This window comes from Rhamphochromis longiceps, linkage group LG19, assembly GCF_057381845.1.
Source record: "Rhamphochromis longiceps isolate RC_006_pf linkage group LG19, R_longiceps_female_GT1.1, whole genome shotgun sequence".
NCBI classification, from domain to species: Eukaryota; Metazoa; Chordata; class Actinopteri; order Cichliformes; family Cichlidae; genus Rhamphochromis; species Rhamphochromis longiceps.
The window spans coordinates 3,029,407-3,044,376 of NC_140575.1; the positions used below are offsets into that span (position 1 = coordinate 3,029,407).

General features: G+C 42.2%; 1 protein-coding gene and 1 long non-coding RNA gene across 2 annotated transcripts in view; one reads left to right on the top strand and one right to left on the bottom strand.

The window, feature by feature from the left end:
- The window catches only part of LOC146646011 (uncharacterized), a 238,836-nt gene that overhangs the window by 102,307 nt on the left and 121,559 nt on the right, over positions 1-14,970 (bottom strand). The window lies entirely within an intron of this gene.
- Positions 2,746-14,970, top strand: part of enpep (glutamyl aminopeptidase) — a 36,408-nt gene continuing 24,183 nt past the window's right edge. Inside the window, exons 1-4 of the mRNA XM_085392114.1 lie at positions 2,746-3,506; positions 4,713-4,854; positions 5,761-5,895; positions 6,006-6,126. Of these exons, the coding sequence (XP_085248240.1) occupies positions 2,869-3,506; positions 4,713-4,854; positions 5,761-5,895; positions 6,006-6,126 (1,036 nt within the window). The 5' untranslated portion in view covers positions 2,746-2,868. The remainder of the gene's footprint in view (positions 3,507-4,712; positions 4,855-5,760; positions 5,896-6,005; positions 6,127-14,970) is intronic.

Below are 14,970 nucleotides of genomic sequence, written 5' to 3' on the forward strand. Positions count from 1 at the left end.
TGCAGTGGTCAGTTTTGTCTTCTCCAAGCAAGACATCTTTGACTGAAAACGCTAGGGCCCATGTCATGGGGCGAATTCAACCTGGCATGCTTCAAAACCAAGATGCAGCATGATGGGGCATGCCAGAGAAGGGCTGGAAAGTGGGCTCCCACCATGTTTTCTTTACCCTGTCAGCACTTAGGGACCATAGGCAGTCTTCTACAGAGTCGCAGTCAAAGTTTGCAGGACAATATGGCCAATGGGTCTCTACCCAGAGAACTTGGAGAAGACTGCATACAGCCAATCTCCGGTCTCATAGGGCTGCCAGGAGGCCCTGACTGCTCTTCACAGTCAGGCCTGTTTGTGCTGGTGTCGGCAACAAATGCATTAGAACCTGAACATGTGGAAGAAGACAGAGAGAACTCTATGTTGACTTCTAGCGTCAAAAACCTTGAGACAGGCTTTTGTGTTTTTTACCAAAGTATCTCTATGTTTTGCTGTAAAATGCAGCACAGGTTTCCTTTGAACACGAGTCAGGCGACAGACTTGTAGCCATCAGTTTAGCTGTTCTCATCATCAGAAACCATGTTGTCATTTTGGCAGTATGCTTATTATTGTATTGATGACTGGCAATCATGGCGTCAGCCTGTACCTGTACAGTGCATCAACAGCCACCCACTGAAGCATTTTAATCTAATCTCTCTCAGCCTTCTTCACTCATGCAGCTCCATATCACACCTTTTACTTCACTGTCTGCACTATAAGCTCATTGTGATAATCCTGGTGAGGGTCATGGTAAAACATGCTGTACCTGAGCCCAACAGATTTATGTCTGTGAAAAATAAGACACACAAAAGGTTCATGGCGTCTCATAAACGTCATGAAAGAATCATGACTTTAGACGGTGATTAAAATTTTGAGTGACAGTGATTGTTGTCTCTTATGCAGATCCTATGCACAGTTCAAGGATAAGGGAGCCATTACATTTACGACTGTCTTATCTGTATGATATAACAGGGCTAATAAATCCACAAAATGCTCACTGTCACATGAGCTGTTTGTTAAACGTTTTTTTACACTTTAACTACAGTAGAAACAAAACTTACTACATAACGTCCTGGTGTCAACACCTTCTATAAAACACTTACATAAATATAATAAGTACATGCTTTCACAAAGATCACAAGTGCTCACTGAAGTCACCTATGGGAGGTTTTGGAAGGTCATGAAATACATAATCAAAAGACCAGAGAAAGTAGAGACTTTCTTTACTTAAGTAGAAACACAGGTTAAAAACTCGTCCAGTAAAAGTTGCAGTAATGAAGCAACTTTTTTTTACTGCCCAGTATAAAACTACACGGTACTTTCATGCAACATTTGAATAAGATAAAGTTTAGCAGGATGTTTCACAATATGAAATCCAATAATGACATCGCATGTAAGCTTTAAATTAGCGGTTTATCAAACATCACTTTAAATCTAACCGCTCTTCTTCCTCTCCGGTCCTGTCTTTATCTTTCTCCTGATCTCTGAGTGAAGTTAACTCTCTTAAAGTGATAGAAACACTAAATAGAAAACTCAGTTCATACTCCCTCCTCTTCTATAGAGGTAGCTATAGAAGACGGACACCTGCTCTCCTTCCGACCCACTTCAACCCCTGAGTATAAACACTATGGATGATACTGTTGAACCTAAAATAACTAGCCTGCTTTCAACATGTAAGAAGCAGAAAGTACGGATATTTGTGTAAAGATGGAGGGAGTAAAAGTAAAGTTGCTAGAAAAATAAATACTCAAGTAAAGCACAGATACCTGAAATTTCTACTTAAGTACAGCAAATACAGCAAGTATTTGTAAGTTTTTACTTTCCAAAAGACACATTGGTTGAGGCTATTCAGCCTACCAGATTTGTGTGTGTGTGTGTGAATGGACAACTGCCCACTTCAAAATGTCTATCTACTACCACTATAAACTATAGTACTATATACTACAAACTATAACAAACAAACGTAACACTTACTGTAGTTCCAGTGCACACTTTGTACTGGGTATTTCTCTGGGTGTGTTCCTAATATTAGGAATTTGTGCATGAACACCCTTACATATCCTAGACTTAGCTGTAGTTGATTTCAATGAAAATTCTACACCGTGATTAGTTTTCCAGTCAAAACATCATCTGTGTGGACAGAAATGATAGAAATTGATATTTCAGTAATGTCTTTTCCAGAGTTCACAGAACTGAGCAGGGGAAGAATATTTGTGGAAATTCTACCGTGGCTCAGTTCAATAAAACCATTGTTTTGGCTTCACATACGTCTCTGTTGCAATCACTGTTTTGACCAAAGACCACATGCTGACTCATGTCCAGATCATAGAGTGTTTCTGCAGTGTGTGCACTGTAAGAAGACAGACTGTGCTGCGCTGAAGCCGCTTTGAAATTTGACTCTGATGCTTCAAATTCAAACCAGACAACACTTTGACATGCACAGTGGTTCACATGTTAGATGTAGGCGTCATGTGTATTGTTTAGTTTCACGTGAGAACAACACGTTCAGTTTTGCAGCTTAGCATAGTTGATAAAAAAAGAACTTTAGCTGCTGATTTACAGGAAGATTGTAGATGTTTAACAGGAGGTGTGCTGAAAGCTCAAAGGACAGATTAAATCCTTCCGATTTCTGGCCGTCTGAAAGATTGATACTCTTCACTTCTCATTTTTCTCTCCACCCCTCAGCACCACAGAGGCAAGCCTTGATTCAGTTCACACAGATAATTCAGCAGCCAAAGCCTGCAGCTCTGACCTCTGGTCAGCTAAACACTTTACCTTTAGAAAGCTGTGTTTTGTTTTTTGGGATTTTTTTTGTCAGGTGGACTTTTCATTTTGGGAGTTACCATGGTTGACAGCTTGAACATGGAGAAGCCAGAGAAGCGTTACTTTATTCGACGCAAGCATGCAGTCATCATCTGCATAACAGTGGTGTTGTGCTGTTTGGCAGTGGGCCTCGGGGTGGGTCTCTCTCGATCAAACAACACCACTCCTGCTGCCACCACCACACCAGCCCCCACAGCGGGGCCTACCCAGCCCCCTTCACCTGGCAGAGGGCCCTGCCTGCCTTCCACTGACTCCAGTGGGGACTGGAGGAATTTCCGCTTACCTGACTATGTGAATCCCGTCCACTACAATCTGCACCTGGAGCCGAACTTAGAGGATGACACCTACACAGGCACTGTTGATATCCAGCTTGAAGTAACCAAGCCCACCCGTCATCTCTGGCTCCACATCAGGGAGACATTTGTCAGTACCTTGCCAAGGTTGAAGGTGCTGAGTAGCCAAGGAGGACAGAGGGAAGTGGCAGTGAAAAGCTGCTTTGAATACAAAGCTCAGCAGTATGTGGTGGTGGAGGCCACAGAGGAGCTGCCTGTCCTGGACACAGGGGAGGTATACACCCTCAGTCTAGACTTCCAGGGTTGGCTCAATGGCTCTTTGGTGGGATTCTACAGAGTTACCTACATGGAGAATGGAATCACCAAGTAAGTCATGTGATTCAGTTCTGTCACAAACATACACAAACATCTTTATTAATCAAGAATTAGAAAAGAACAGAGCAAGAAGGCATAAAACATATGAAATAGTTGCATCTTTCAAGAAAATTCAGAGTCGCCTTACAGTCTTTTCTGGAGGTATTAATAGGTGTTAAATAACTGTGGACATTCTATGCAATAGTTCATAAGTTGCAAATGTTGAAATGTTGGAATAAAACAAGTTCCGCTAAGAATGAAAACTAATTATTGAGTAATATTTTGTGTAAAACTTGTCTTCTGAGAAGCAACCAAGAGCAGGTTTATGATGGTTGTAAAAATTGGTGTTATCTGGTTTTATCTTGGATAAAAACCAGAGTCGTTGGTTGTGGCTCAGGAGGAACAGCAAGTCTTCTACTAACTGTTTCTTTCCTGGATCCTTAAGCAACACAGATATCGTCCACATGACTGCGGCTGTGGTCAGTGGATGTGGATAATTAATGGATCCTGCCTCTGCATCACTCATTGGACATGGAGCTGAAAACTTTCTCTGACATCTGTTTCAGATTTGCTATCACAAGAACAGATACAGAATATCTTTACCACTGTATACCAAAACATCATTTTAGACTTAGTCTAGTCATCCTATCATATTTCACTTTACATACATATTTACTGATGACTTTACTTGTATTTCTTATGTAGCTGAGCTCCTTCTTTGATGGAATTTCTACACTAAAGAGGTCCAGGTCATTTTGTTCTATGACATATTTTATTGAGGTAGATTGTAGACTGTAACGTGGCTTAAATATTTTAAAAAAAGGTAAAAACTATCAATAGAAGACTTTTTATAATTCACCAGCTATTTGGTCTTTACTTCTTCAGAGTCACTACATTATGTGGGATTTAAACAGATGTACGTTTTGGTTATGCGTCCTACTTTAAATGGAAAACCCCTGTAGTCTCCTAGTACTGCTGGGATTGGCATCTGGTACTTTTGTTTTCATTAGCTTGTATAGAACTAACTGAACAAAATAACTGAAAGATGTTATTAATCAAATATGACTGTTCTAAACTTAACTCTTTAGTTTAAATTGTCACATATTATTAGTTTTCAAAGTAAAATTTGCTGAAAAAGATTGTAGAACATTTGGTTTCAAACAATCTCCAATAATGAAGTTACATTTTCCAATAATCTGTCCTCGATTTGAACACCAGAAAGATTGCAGCTACGGATCATGAGCCAACGGATGCCCGCAAGTCTTTTCCCTGTTTTGATGAACCTAACAAGAAAGCCACCTACACCATCTCAATAACTCATGATGTTAATTACAACGTGCTGTCCAACATGCCAGTAGAGGTAAGTCAGCATGTGTGTTTACCATCACAATAGACTTTATGTGCTGTATTTAAATTGGAAACAATTGGTATTTGTGTAAAAGTACAGTGAGTAAAAGTCGTAGAAAAAGTATACATGCCTGAAAATGCAAAACAGTCAGTGGTGAATTTAGGTAATCTCAGTTTCACTGAACGCGCTCCTGTGATTGGCTGGCACATCATGGAAATGTTGGGGGTTGTTGTCCAGCGTTACATTTATCTTGGACAATATCAGCCTGATGGATGTTGTCCCAGCATGCAACAGCATCCACACTCGCCACAAATGACTCATAGAAAATCCTAAGCATTGTCCAACAGATGTTGAAAGACCTCAGCTGCCTTGTGAAATAGAGACAGCTCTGGCCCTAACTGTAGAGTTCATTAGTAGTCGAGCATGAACAGAGGAAAACTGATTTTTTTAAAAAGTCGCAATGATTTACTGTAATTTGATACATTTTTAACGATATTTACCAATTTTCCAGTAGATTTCTATGCATTTTAGTATTTTCAAGGTCAACAACTGTTTTGGTGTTAGGCACTTTACATGCCAGTTGTTTAATAGGGAGGAAGCAAGAAAATCCTCTCACTTAAGCTAGCTGTGTCTTCATGCATTATCATCCTTTGCACCCATTAGCATAACATCGTCTATCTTAGCATGTGATAAAAAAATTCAGTTGGTGTGGTGGTGAGTGACATTTTTTACCATCTAACTGAGTGTAGTGTAAACCTTGTATGTACACCTGTCACAGATGACAGTTACACAGTCAAGGTCAGGTTTATCAGTTCCTGCAACAGGACGATCTCATCTCAAAGCACAACAGTTGAGATGGTGCTCTTCTTGTGATAATAGGGCAGAAAATCCAAATAAATTTTTGCTGTCTATCTCCAGGGCTCCCCTCAGCAACTACTAGGCAATAAAATCAAAACCACCTTTCAGAAGTCTGTTCCAATGAGCACCTATTTGGTATGTTTTGCTGTGCACCAGTTTGCCTATGTAGAGAGAACTTCAGCCAGAGGAATTCCCGTGAGTTTACATTTATATGCCACTATTGCAGAGTATTGATAAGATTCATTAATTCACACTGTTGGATTTATACTGTCACACACTTTTTTGTATTTTTCATTCTTTTGCAGTTGAAAATCTGGGCCCAGCCAAGTCAGATCAGCACAGCTTTGTATGCAGTAAATGTAACCAAGCTCATTTTTGACTATTTTGAGGAATATTTCAACATGACATACTCCATCTCAAAATTGGGTAAATGGAACACTAACCAACTTCTGTGATATGAAACAAAAAACAACAACAAAAAAATCTGCCTCTGAGCCCAAGGCGGGTGGTATGTGTGTTAGCCTAAAGCTCGGGACCTCTGACGGGCTGGGGAGTTTGAGGGTTCTGCATATCACTTAGGTATTTCTTGGACTGCACTCTTCTGGGCAGAGACCTGTGATATGTGCTTAGAATCTGCTGCAATAACTCTTCCAGTGCAAGGGTTACAGCTCCTAATAATCCCGGGACCACTTTGGATATATCCTTCCACATAGATTTGGTGCTTGGGGCCTGTTCTTATGCTGCCATGACCAGAGGCTGAGTGCTGTCCTTATGATGCCATCCTCTTCCTCTGTCCCTCGATAGTGTAAACCCATGATGTCTTGACATGATTGGCAGATGCTTATTATTCCATCTGGGTATCTAATGACTGATAGGGTGTATGTATTGATGGTTTGGATCTTATCAATACTGTTCTGGCTTCTCAGCTCCCTTCTTGCGTTATTTGGCTGTTATTGACCTTCGTGCCTTTTTATCATGGTTCCTGTTGACCTGTGGAATACCTAGGTACTTGTATACAGTGGGTAAAATGAGGATTGAACATGTCACTAGTGTTATAAGAAAATATATTTCTAAAGGTGCTATTAATATGAAATTCTCACCAGTCCGTAAAAACCCATCCAATCTAGACAAAGAAATCAAGCCATAGATGTTCACAAATAAAGTATGATAAAGAGAAACGACACAAGGAAAAAGCATTGAGATGTATTTATTACTTAATTTAATAACTTTTGTTGATGATGATGGCTTCAAAACACCTCGTATATGGAGAAACTAGCTGCATGCATTGCTCAGATGTAATTTTGTCCTATTCATTCACACAAACAGTTTTCAAATCCTGAAGGTTCCACCGTCTATGTACTCTGAGATTTAGTTCATATCATAGATTTTTACTTGGATTCGGGTCAGGTCATTAGCTGGGTCATGCTAGCAGCTTTCTTTTCTTTCTCTGAAACCAACTAACACAGGGGTCGGCAACCTGCGGCTCTTTAGTCCTTATACTGCGGCTCTGCGTGGTTTGGGAAAATAAATTAGAAGTATTTAGCTGAAGTGTATTTTATTTATATTAGTTCTTTTTTAACTTGTAGTTCTAAATTGTTAGATTATTGTGATATTGAAATATAAAAAATACAATTATATTCTATTATTTCTTCATCGCTCAAAATAAGCGTCACACAAGCCGGTGTACCCGCCGAAACGCCGTGCATTTATCGAGACTTTCAACCCCAGGTAGGCCAGTTATGGATCTTCGGATCCACATTATGTCAGCGGCTGTTCTTCACTATGAACTATGTTAAAAACAAACACCGCTCAGAGGTTCAGGAGCAGAAGTCCCATTGTAAACATATCACGGCAGACCCGATGATGTTTGCATGACAATGTTTCTTTATAGGCCACTTTTCACACACGGTTGTTGTACACATACCGCCGGCTGTAGCTTTTCAGCTCACAGCCCGACACACACCAACACAACAGCAGAGAGAGCACAGACTTTAAGGCGTTGTTAGATGTCTGTCTTTGTGATGTTGACTGGTTCTTGTTCTGGGAGGTTGTTGTGGTCTGCTGTCCACTAGCCACTTGGTGTTGGTGTCGTGTGTTGCCGTCTGTTTTCGGGGATATTCTTACAGAATTGTTCTGTTTGAGCTCTGTGTGAGTCAGCCCTCATAACATTCTTCCCTTGTAGTTGAGAGTATACCTCGGATGGATCTTTGGAGAACAGGCAATTTATTCTGTTGGCCAATGTTTCCTTGCTGTATCTCTTTAGCCTACTGGCCAGAGCTGTGAGACTTTTATCAGAAACTCAGCTGGAATAATAATATGGCAACAGGAGGAGACAGATGCCACTGATGGCAAGACATGAAAACGCCCTACAGTGCACAGAGGGTCCCACTTGAAGCTTAACACCCTAAGGCTCCATGTGGAAAGAGGAAGGGTGAGAATTAGTGAGCATGCAAGCCACAATCCAGGATGAAATATGGGGCATACAGAGGTCAGAGTTTGAGGAAAAACACACACATACCAGCCTCCAGTGGGAGAGAGGGAGATTTTTTTAAATTTGTTTTAACTCTGTCTCTCTGTGTTTTTTTTTTTTTTTAATACAAATCCCCCTCTCGCCCCTGCTGGGTTTTTTATAACATCTCGGATGTTGCTCCTGGGATCTGCTGGGGCCACTCGCCTAGCTTGGGGGTCACTGCACCGAGCGCTCTGTGTACCACTGGGACCGCTGTTACCTTCACGCTCCACATCTTCTCGAGTTCTTCTCTGAGCCGTTGGTATTTCTCCAGCTTCTTGTGTTCCTTCTTTCTGATGTTGCTGTCATTTGGTATTGCTACGTCGATCACTACGACCGTCTTCTTCTGTTTGTCTAACACCACAATGTCTGGTTGGTTAGCCACCACCATTTTGTCCGTCTGTATCTGGAAGTCCCACAGGATCTTAGCTCGGTCATTCTCCACCACCCTTGGGGGCGTCTAGCATTTTGACCTCAGGACTTCCAGGTTATACTCGGCACAGATGTTTCTGTATACTACGTATACTACTATGTCTTTCCTAGTGTGATGGACCTCAGCTTCTATGGATCTTGTGCTCAGAGCTTGTTCTTGTGCTGCCATGATTAGTGCTTCTGTGCTGTCTTTCAGTCCAGCTTTGTCCAGCCACTGGTAGGATTTCTCGATGTCAGCCACTTCCTCTATTCGCCAGTGGTACATACCGTGCAGGGGCCTGTCCTTCCATGATGGTTCCTCTTCTTGCTCCTTTTTCTTGGGTTTCTGCTGCCTGAGATATCCACTGGGCATGTGGTCATTTGTGGCCATCTTTCTTATGTACTTGTTATTATCCCGCAGGGTACCTGAACACAGGCAGGGCGTAGGTATTGATAGCCCAGATCTACCGTTCAGTAAGCTATCACGCCCATGATCGGATTCCCTGCTGGGATAATAAGCTGGCCAAACAAGGAGACGGAAGCCACTGACATCAAGACCAGGAAGCTCCTGACCATGCATGGAGGGTTTCACCCCAAGTCCAGCACCCGAGGCTGTACTCAGGCAGCAGAAACCCAAATAAGAGGAGGAAGAGGAGGAACCATCATGGAAGGCAGATAGAGGAAGTGGCTGACATCCAGAAAGCCTACCAGTGGCTGGACAAAGCTGGACTGAAAGACAGCACCGAGGCACTAATCATGGCAGCACAAGAACAAGCTCTGAGCACAGATCCTGCTGTGATAGGCTGGGGTTTATCACAGCAGGCAAGACCCCAGGTGCAGGCTGTGTAACGATGCCCCAGAGACAATCCAGCACATCACAGCAGGGTGCAAGATGCTAGCAGGCAAGGCATACATGGAACGCCATAACCAAGTGGCCGGCATAGTGTAAGGCAAGGCAAGGCAAGGCAAGTTTATTTGTACAGCACAATTCAACAACAAGGTGATTCAAAGTGCTTTACAGAGACATTAGAAACAAGAACAAATAAAAAGCATGATTTAAAATTGAATAAAACAAGCAAATAAACTAACTAACTAATTAACAAACAAACAAACAACAGTATATAAAATCAAAACAGATAAAATCAGAACAGTAGATAAAATCAGTAGTTAAATGTAAGTTTTGAAATTTAAGCTTAAAGTGTGGATTTGGTGCTTTATTCAAATGCAGCTGAGAACAGGTGAGTCTTCAACCTGGATTTAAATAAACTGAGTGTTTCAGCTGATCTGAGGCTTTCTGGGAGTTTGTTCCAGATATAAGGAGCATAAAAGCTGAATGCAGCTTCTCCGTGTCTGGTTCTGACTCTGGGAACTGATAAAAGACCGGATCCAGATGACCTGAGGGATCTGGATGGTTCATACTGGGTCAGGAGGTCATTGATGTATTTTGGTCCTAAACCATTCAGAGCTTTATAGGCCAGCATCAGAACTTTAAAGTCTATCCTCTGATGGACAGGCAGCCAGTGTAAAGACCTCAGAGCTGGACTGATGTGGTCCACTTTTTTGGTCTTAGTGAGGACTCGAGCAGCAGAGTTCTGAATGAGCTGTAGTTGTCTGACTGATTTTTTAGGTAGACCTGTAAAGATGCTGTTACAGTAATCAAGCCTACTAAAGATGAATGCATGGACTAGTTTTTCCAGGTCCTGTTGAGACATCAGATCTTTTATCCTTGATATATTCTTGAGGTGATAGTAAGCTGATTTTGTTATTGTCTTAATGTGTTTTTCTAAGTTTAGGTCTGCATCCATCACTACACCCAAATTTCTCGCCTGGTTTGTGGTTTTTAGATGTATAGATTGAAGTTCTCTGGTGACCTGTAATCGTTTTTCTTTGGCGCCAAAGACTATTACCTCAGTTTTGTTTTTGTTTAGCTGGAGAAAATTGTGGCACAACCAGTCATTAATTTCCTCAATGCATTTACCAAGAGCCTGTACAGGGCCTCGGTCTCCTGGTGACATTGTGATATATATTTGTGTGTCATCTGCATAGCTGTGATAGTTTATTTTGTTGTGCTTTATAATCTGTGCCAGTGGGAGCATGTAGATGTTAAACAGAGGGGGTCCCAAGATGGAACCTTGGGGAACTCCACATGTGATACTTGTCTGCTCAGATGTGAAGTTACCTATTGATACAAAGTATTTCCTGTTTTCTACGTATGTTTTGAACCAGTTTAGTACAGTTCCTGAAAGACCTGCCCAGTTCTCCAGTCGTTTGAGTAATATGTTGTGGTCAACTGTATCAAATGCTGCACTGAGATCCAGTAAAACTAGGACTGACATTTTTCCACTGTCTGTATTCAGACATATGTCATTAAACACTTTGGTCAGAGCGGTTTCAGTGCTGTGGTTCTGTCTAAAACCTGACTGGAAGGCATCGTAGCAGTTATTCTGTTTTAAGAAGTAACTGAGCTGTTGAGAAACTGCTTTTTCAATGATCTTACTTAAAAATGGGAGATTTGAGATCGGCCTGTAGTTGTTCATTTGTGTCTTGTCAAGATTGTCCTTTTTCAGTATAGGTTTGATTACAGCAGTTTTTAGTGATTCTGGAAACACACCTGATAATAAAGAAAAGTTGACGATCTGTAACAGGTCTGACTCTAAAGTCTTTGAGACCTTTTTGAAAAAACTTGTTGGCAGGACATCTAAACAGCAAGAGGAGGAGTTCAGTTGACCTAAGATGTCCTCCAGGTCTTTGCTGTTAATAGGTTGAAACTGTTTCATGGTGTTTAAACAGTTTTTTGGTGGACACAGTACATATCCTGGATCTGCTGTTGATGTACCAATTGCTTGTCTAATTTTTTGGATTTTTTCAGTGAAGAATTTGGCAAAGTCATTGCAGGCCATGGTTGAATGAAGTTCAGCTGCCACTGACACAGGAGGGTTTGTTAGCCTGTCAACTGTAGAAAATAAGACCCGAGCATTATGGCTGTTTTTAGTGATGATGTCAGAGAAGTAGGACCTCCTTGCATTCCTCAGTTGTAAATTATAATTGTGAAGTTTCTCTTTATAAATGTCATAATGAACCTGGAGGTTTGTTTTTCTCCATCTGCGCTCAGCTTTCCTACACTCTCTTTTTTCATTTTTCACCAGTGTGGAGTTTCTCCATGGAGACTTTTTCCTTCCAGAGATAACCTTCACCTTAATGAGAGCAATAGTGTCCATTACATTTAACATGTTAGCATTGAAGCTATTGACGAGCTCATTGACTGACCCTCTGGGCAGGTCAGGTGTTAATGGGAAGACCTGGTTAAAGATCTCACTACTGTGTTCAGTTATACACCGTTTTGTGATCACTGAAGTTGATATATTAGTGTGGGCTGAGATTTTACTTTCAAAGAAAACACAGTAATGATCAGACAGGCCCACATCAGACACAGTAACCTTTGAAATGCTCAGGCCTTTGGAGATCAGTAGGTCAAGAGTGTGTCCTCTATTATGTGTGGCCTCTGTTACATGCTGAGTCAGCCCAAAGTTGCCCAGAGTGTTACTCAGGTCTTTAGTCCCTTTGTCCTGAGGGTTGTCCACATGGATGTTAAAATCCCCAGCAATAATTACACAGTCAAAATCAACACAGATCACAGACAGCAGTTCACTGAGGTCATTAAAAAAGTCTGTGCAGTATTTGGGAGGCCTGTAAACATTAAGAAACACAACTTTGGATGGGGCCTTCAGCTGTAAAGCCACATATTCAAAAGACTGAAAACTTCCAGGAAATAGCTGCTTACATTGAAATGATTCATTAAATAAGACAGCAACCCCTCCTCCTCTCCTGCTCACCCTGGCCTCACTGATAAAACTGTAGTTAGGAGGGGTCGTCTCGATGAGAACAGCTCCACTGTTACTTTGGTCCAACCAAGTTTCAGTTAAAAACATAAAATCAAGGCTGTGCTCAGTGAGTAAATCATTAATTAAAAATGTTTTCCCAGCTAAAGATCTAATGTTTAATAAAGCCAACTTAAGTGTTTTAGAGGTATTACTTGTCCCCTCGTGTTTGGGAGCAGTCTGTGGCACACAAGGTATGTTTACTATGTTTAAAGATCTTTTAGAGTGCAGCTCTCTGTGTTTTGACCAGGCCACATGTCTCCTGTCACCTAAAAGTACAGAAATTTTAAAACCTTCTAGTAAACAGGGTCCCAGCTTCTCCTGGGAAAAGTCATCACTGCCATAATCCTCACAGCCCGGACCCTTCACACATCACGCATCAGACTGCGGAGACAGGGCATGAAGAGGAACTAAGGGGGGCGAGGCTGGGCAATGTGACTTCGATTGCTCTGTTGAGGGTGGGGCTCGATGGCGAACCTTTGGCCGCTCTGGTGGGGGGTTTATGGGGGACAAAAAGGGATTGGGACGGGGGGTAGATCTGAGCCCAGCATTGACCCGCTCCATCATCACCTCAGTGAATTTCAGGTGTGGGGAGGAGGGAGAAAGGGAGGGGGAGGAGGGTGATGGCCTGTCAGGGGTTTGGGGGACTGGGGAAGGTCGTGGTCCCTTGTCCTGGTCGTTGGTGTTGTTGAGAGAGTTGGAGGCAAATAGGGACCCCTCTTCTTGCCTTAGATGTCTCTCCTTTCTGAGGCTCTTCCTCAGATGCCATGGATGTCTCTCCTTTCTGAGGCTCTTCCCGGGTGGGGGCAAATGGAGCTCCTCTTCAAGGTTTCTGCTGGGCTTTGTCTGTTCTTGGAGTACTGTTTGTTCCTCTTTATGAGATAACTCCTCGTTTATCTCAGCCTTGGCACCAAGCACGGATGGATGACGTATGGAATAAAACAAGTTGGAGGTGAACAGTTTCACCCCTGACTTGTTAAAATTAAATCCATTTGCTTTGAACAGATGCCTGCGTTCCCAAAAAATATTAAAGTTGTCGATAAAATGCACTGAGTGGTCAGCACATGCTGATATGAGCCATTTATTCAGTGTAAACAACCTGCTGAATCTCTCGTCTCCTCCTCTGACCGGCGGTACAGGCCCACTGATGAATACAGCTGCATTCAGAGAGTTTACAGTATTTAATAATCCAGTAAAGTCCCGTTTCAGAACCTCCGACTGTTGTTTGGACACATCGTTTGACCCTGTATGCAGAACAATGTTTGTCACAGTTGGATATTCATCTGCAATTTGAAGAATTCTCTCCTTCAGGTTGTTGACCATATCGTTAGGAAAGCAGAGGACTTTAGTGTTCTTACCGCACATCCTTTGTACATCCTTTACGGCAGAGTCACCCACAATCAGAGTTTCAGGCCTAGCCTTTAGCTTTCCCTGTGGCCTTTCACTTTTCAACAGATTTTCAGACCTTATTTCGCTGCTTTTAGATGGATGGTTGTCCGATATAGATCCAGGGTCCTTTGATAGTGGAGCAAATCTGTTCTGCAGTTTCACATTCAGTTGTTTTGGAGGTTTGTTGTTAACCTTCCTATTCACGGTTGTCCAGTCCTGTTTCCTCTCGTATACAGGGGTAGAAGAGCTTCTCTGTCTCGTAGGAAGTGAAGGCCAGTCGGTTTCAGAGATTTCAGCTCGCTGTGCTCTGCCCGTGATACGTCCTCCCCCTTCCAGGAGACATGATTTATTCTTGGTTTTGCACCAAGACAGTCTAAGGGGGGATTATCACTTGAGGATTTATAATAATGCACAGAGTCTACTTTCTTGGTCATGTTATCTGTGCTCCTTAGCTGTGTACTAGCTTGCTCATCGCCATTGTTTTGAATCAAAGGCAAGGTTGTTTCATTTCCACACAGTCCATTTACCTCCACGTTTACTTCTAAGCGATGAATTTTTGTCTCCAGTACTGCAATCTTCTGCAGGAGGCTGTGGTAGTCATCTGTGGAGAGGGAAGGCATCTTGTTGCTAGTTAGCCTAGCGGTTAGCACCTTTCCAGGCTATTGAGGCTGCTCGGTGCCCAGACGCTGTAATCAGGCTTCAGCTGTGTCTAGGCCACAGACACACGGAGCGCTGAGGATAAGGTAACTATAAAATGTTGCTGTTTCTGTTAAGAACACTCTAGTCCTAATGATCTACAAGTGTCCAGAAGTTATCGCAGGTAAGCTCACACGGAAAAAAGGGAAAAAATCAGCATAAAAATCAATAAAAATCAATATAAGAAGCAAAGCATTCAAGAGCAAAGAGATGAAGCGTCCACACTCACAAAGGGGAGGAGCAAAAAAGGATGTACAGGAACATCTGTGCCGAGTATAACCTGGAAGTCCCGAGGTCAAAATGGGAGATGCCCCCAAGGGTGGTGGAGAATGACCGAGCTAAGATCCTGTGGGACTTCCAGATACAGACGGACAAAATGGTGGTGGC